The sequence below is a fragment of the Orycteropus afer genome, unplaced genomic scaffold (genome assembly GCF_000298275.1).
Source record: "Orycteropus afer afer isolate SDZICR_OR568_19922 unplaced genomic scaffold, OryAfe1.0 scaffold00461, whole genome shotgun sequence".
Taxonomy (NCBI): domain Eukaryota; kingdom Metazoa; phylum Chordata; class Mammalia; order Tubulidentata; family Orycteropodidae; genus Orycteropus; species Orycteropus afer.
The window spans coordinates 824,287-828,793 of NW_006922048.1; the positions used below are offsets into that span (position 1 = coordinate 824,287).

The 4,507-nt window shown below is 52.2% G+C and overlaps 1 protein-coding gene across 1 annotated transcript in view; it reads right to left on the bottom strand.

Moving 5' to 3' along the window:
• The window catches only part of LOC103208729 (caseinolytic mitochondrial matrix peptidase proteolytic subunit), an 8,147-nt gene extending 6,760 nt beyond the window's left edge, over positions 1–1,387 (bottom strand). Inside the window, exons 1-3 of the mRNA XM_007954450.2 lie at positions 1,190–1,387; positions 1,022–1,093; positions 350–446 (exon numbers count right to left, since the gene is read on the bottom strand). Coding sequence (XP_007952641.1) covers positions 350–446; positions 1,022–1,093; positions 1,190–1,387 — 367 coding nt within the window. The remainder of the gene's footprint in view (positions 1–349; positions 447–1,021; positions 1,094–1,189) is intronic.
• Positions 1,388–4,507: the final 3,120 nt, after the last annotated feature.

Here is a 4,507-nt window from a genome sequence, read left to right on the forward strand (position 1 = left end):
GTGGCACATAACAACAACAACAGGTGAAATTATAAAAAACAAGGCAAAAGTAGGTATAGGATCAAAGAGGCCATGTTCTGCGGGGTGAATTCAGCTGCCAATTAGTGATCCTGGACTTAATAAGAAACAGACATTTTTTGGAGACTTCAGGCAAGACAGACACCTTTGGTATTCTGAAGAAAGCTTCTACCATCTCCCCAGAGACAGAGAACATCTTGGCACCGTTTTCAAGGGCTCATGAAAGATCCCCCTGCCCCTGTGACCTCTCTGACTCTGGGCCGTGGTTTCCTGAGTCCCCCAGCGCAGGAGACGGCTTGCGCCCCGCACCCAGGTAGGCCCGTCTGCTCACCGGGGCTGTTGATGTACATGTGGATGGGCTTCTTGTTGCTCTCTGACTGCAGGAACAGCAGCTGTGCGATCACCAGGCTGGCCAGGCTGTCATCGATCTGGAGGTGGGGAGGGCAGGGTGTTGTCCCCAGATTGGGGGAGGAAAGAGTTCAAGGAGGGAACCACAGGGGACTGGGAATGGGTCAGGGAGCCAGGAAGGGTGTCAGAGGCGAAGGAAGAAGGGTCGGAAGAATTCGGGCCCCAGCTGGGTCGTTGGGACCTAGAGGGTTTGGGGTACAGGAAGGGACAGATCAGAGGGCTCAGGGCACCATAGGGGAAGGGGTCAGGATGGCTTAGACTAACGAACTTTAACGGGAGGGGCTGGAGCCCAGGAATGAGGAAGGGGGACTCACAGTCTCAGGGAGGTCAGAGGGCTTGGGGAAGGGGTGCAGGAGGGGATCGAGGAGACTGGGAACCAAGAGGGAGGTCAGAGGGGTTAAGGCCCAGAGAGGAGGTTCTCAGTTTATTGTGTGTGTGGGGGGGAGAGGTCAAGAGTAGTGGAGGGGGTTGAGACCAGAAAGGAGCCTGGGGAGGAAAGTTAAGGGGGAGAGACCAGGGGTCAGAGGAGATTAATTAGAGAGGGCACAGGGGGTCGGGGAAGGAAAAGGGACGGACCCCGGCGAGGGGCGCTCACCGGCCCCATGACGCACACGATGCGTTCCCGCAGCAGACGCGAATAGATGTCATAGGCGCGCTCGCCGCGACCCTGGGACAGGAAGATGCAGGTGAGGGTACATGGGGGCTGGTTGCACCCTCAGCTAGCCCGAAGCCCTCGGCCCTTGTCTCCGCCCGGACACCGTACCGTCTGCTCCACCACGATGGGAATGAGGGGGAGAGGCCGGGCCGCTGTCGCGTGGAGGCTCCGCTGCGGGGCAAAGCCCGCTTCGGGGGTCTGCTGCGGCGGCCGCTGCGGGAGGTAACGTGCGGCGAGGCAAGGCCCCAGCGCGGGGCACCTGCCTGCCGCCACCCGGGCCCCCCCCACCAATATTCTGGGCCACATCCCGCCGCACGTCCGTCTCGGCTTCCGTCCGATGGTGGAACTACAACTCCCGGCGTGCCTCGCGCCCATAGGTCTTGCTCACTAAGGAGCCTACTTCCGGGAAACTGGGCGGTCACGGCTAGGGGCGGGGTTAGGGGGCGGGTCTTTCAAAGGCGAAAATGGAACCCGGCGGAACCCGGAATCTTTCGGAGAACAGCTTGTTTAAATCCCTTTCCCTACGAATTCTTCGTATTTTTCTGCTCTTCACTCTATTTTACAAATAAGCTCCTCTGTGTCCACATCTGAGTTTGGAAGTGGGGGCTCAGAGAGGCCTTGACCTCGAAGAACTTTGAGGCTGGTGAGGCTGATCCCTGTCCAGATCTTCCCAGCTGTCTGTAGTCAAAGGGAAGGAGTCCAGGGAGTGAGTGTTGTGGATTCTGCTTGGGAGGTGGGTCTGGAAAGATTTCCTAGGAGGAGCAGGTGTTTGAGCTGGGCTTAATAGGATAGAGGAGTTTGTTGGGTGGGGAAGAGAATGGGCAAAGGGATGGAAGTGGGAGTGATCCTGGTAAGGTTTAGGGTCTTTCTCTTCCTCCAGAAGTTCCCAAGGTGGATTCTTTTTCATTTTTTAGCTCACATGTCACTTTCTCAGAAGTTGTCCCTCACTTTCTCCCCAGCTCAGACTGGTGCCTGGCAGTCATCAAATACACAGTAAACTAAGGAATGAAGAGGTGATAAGGTAGGAAGGTTAAGAGCGGAGGGCTTTGGATGTGCTGTGTGACTCTTGGTACATTGCTTAACCCCTCTGGGCCTGAAGCGCCTCATCTGAAAGATGGCAGTGATCAAGGCAATCCCACTGGGAAGTATTATGAATACCTGGTGCAGAGACAGCGGAGTGAAGTTGCCCAAGTTTGTACCTCAGATCCACTGCTTCCTAGTTTTCTGCCCTGAGCCTCAGTTTTCTCATGTGTAAAACGGTGGTTCTTGTTAGCTGTCATTGAGTGGATTCTGACTCATGACAGCCCCGTATGCGTCTGAGTAGACTGTGCACCATAGGGTTTCCCAGACTGACCTTTCAGAAGCAGATTTGTTTTCTGAGGTGCCTTTGGGTGGGTTTGAACTGCCAACCTTTTGGCAAGTAGTTGAGCACTTAACCATCTGCCCCACCCTGTGACTCCTCCCCGTGTGTAAAATCAGGATAAGAATCACCTACTTCCTAGGGGTGTTTTGCTTTAAGTCCTCAGAATGAGACCTGAAACATAGTGAATGCTCAGTTTGTATCTGCTGTTGACATGTCGGAGTCCCTGGATGGTGCCTGGGGTAAAGCAATTGGCCACTAACTGAAAGGGTTGCAGTTTGAATCTATCCAAGGATGTCTCAGAAGAACCTGGAATTGACTTCTAAAGGGGCACAGTCCTGAAAACTGTGGGGGGCAGTTCTACTCTGCAACACATGAGGTCGCCTTGGGTAAGAATTGACTGGACAGCAACTGCTTTGGTGTCATTTGGTTATTGATGTGTTAGATCAGGAAACATGAGTAGCTGAGAAGTTTTCCCAGATGAAATGGATTTTGAAGGATGAGTAGGAGTTCACTAGGCAGAAAATGCCCAAGTGCTGGACTGTCAGCTTGATGGTAGGATCCAGATTATGGTAGTTTTTGTGTGCCCTAGAGAGACTCGCATTCTGATGGGGTGATACAGGTGGACACAGACACTCTCAGCCTTATGACTTCAGGGGATGACAGAGGGATGGACATGTAGGTAGAGTTTGGAGGCGACCTTGGAGTTTCAAAAGCCCAGATGGAGGCAAACACTTGCAGGTGGGACCTCATGGAGTCAGTGTTTGGAAATTCACCTTTATTGTCACTTTCCTCAGTGGAGACGGAGGAGGCAGGTGGGCAGCCTGCAGTCCTGGTTTCTGGTGTGAGTCACACATCCATCGAAGCCTCCTTTGTCCAAGGAGGCTGCAGGTGGAGCAGGTGGGTGGCCCTGCCTGGCTGGTTCCACCCTGAGGAGAAGGGGTAGGGCCACCAGCTGCCACCACCCCCACAGTCCCTCCCTTGGCACTTCCCCATGCCTCTGCACTCCCTGTCTCTGACTCTTGTCATTCTTGATGGTTCTTCTCTGTCATTTGCCTCTCTTCGTTGCAGGAGCTCCACATTCCTAGTCCGTCCCCAGCCCAACCACTTGTCACCTCCTCCATCATGACCTCTCAATAGCTTTTTTTTTTTTCTTTTAACATTTTAATTGTGCTTTAGGTGAAAGTTTACAAAGCAAATTCGTTTTCCCCATCAGTAACTCATGGATCATTTGTTCCATGACATTGGTTGCAATCCCTGTAGTGTGTCAGCACTCCATTTCCTCCCTGGCCACCCCCATTTCCATTCGTCCAGTTCCCCGTCCTTCTGTTTCTTTTCATCTCTAGTTTTGGGTGATGCTGCCCTGTTGGTCTCCTGTAGTGGGCTGTTCTGAGAGCACTCCTCTGTTACTTGGCGGGAAGGTAAGCTCTGGGAGTGTCTTCAGTTTCAGGTTAGAAGGTTGTCTCAGGGCAACAGTCAAGGGGTTCCTCCAGTCTCTTTCTGAACAGTACGTCTGGTCTTTTGTATTTGCTTTGAATTTTGTTCTACTTTATTTCTTTTTTTTTAAACCCATTTCAACCAGGACCTTCTACTATGTGGTCTTGGTCAGCATACATGGTAGTGGTGCCGGGCACCATCTAGGTCCTCTGATCTCGGGTTAGAGGAGGCTGTGGTCTGTGTGAGCCATCAGTCCTTGGAACTAACTGCTTCCTTGAGTGTTTGTTTTTTCTTTGTTCTCCATTGCTCCAGGTGGGAAGACACCAATATTGTTACTTCTTAGATCACTGCTTGTAAGCTTTTAAGACCTCAGGTTCTACTCACCTGATTAGGATGTTGAACTTCATCTTCATGAACTGTGTTTTGCCAGTTGACCTAGATGTCCCCCAAGGCCATGGTCCTTAGCCTTCAGGTCCAGTTATTTTAGTCCTGATGTCTAAGTAGTTTCTCTAACTGTACCCCTGTGTGCTCTGTTACATATATATATGTGTAACCAAAAACAAAAACCAAACTCACTGCCGTCGAGTTGGTCCTGACTCATAGCAATCCCTCCTTGGGTTTCTGAGGTG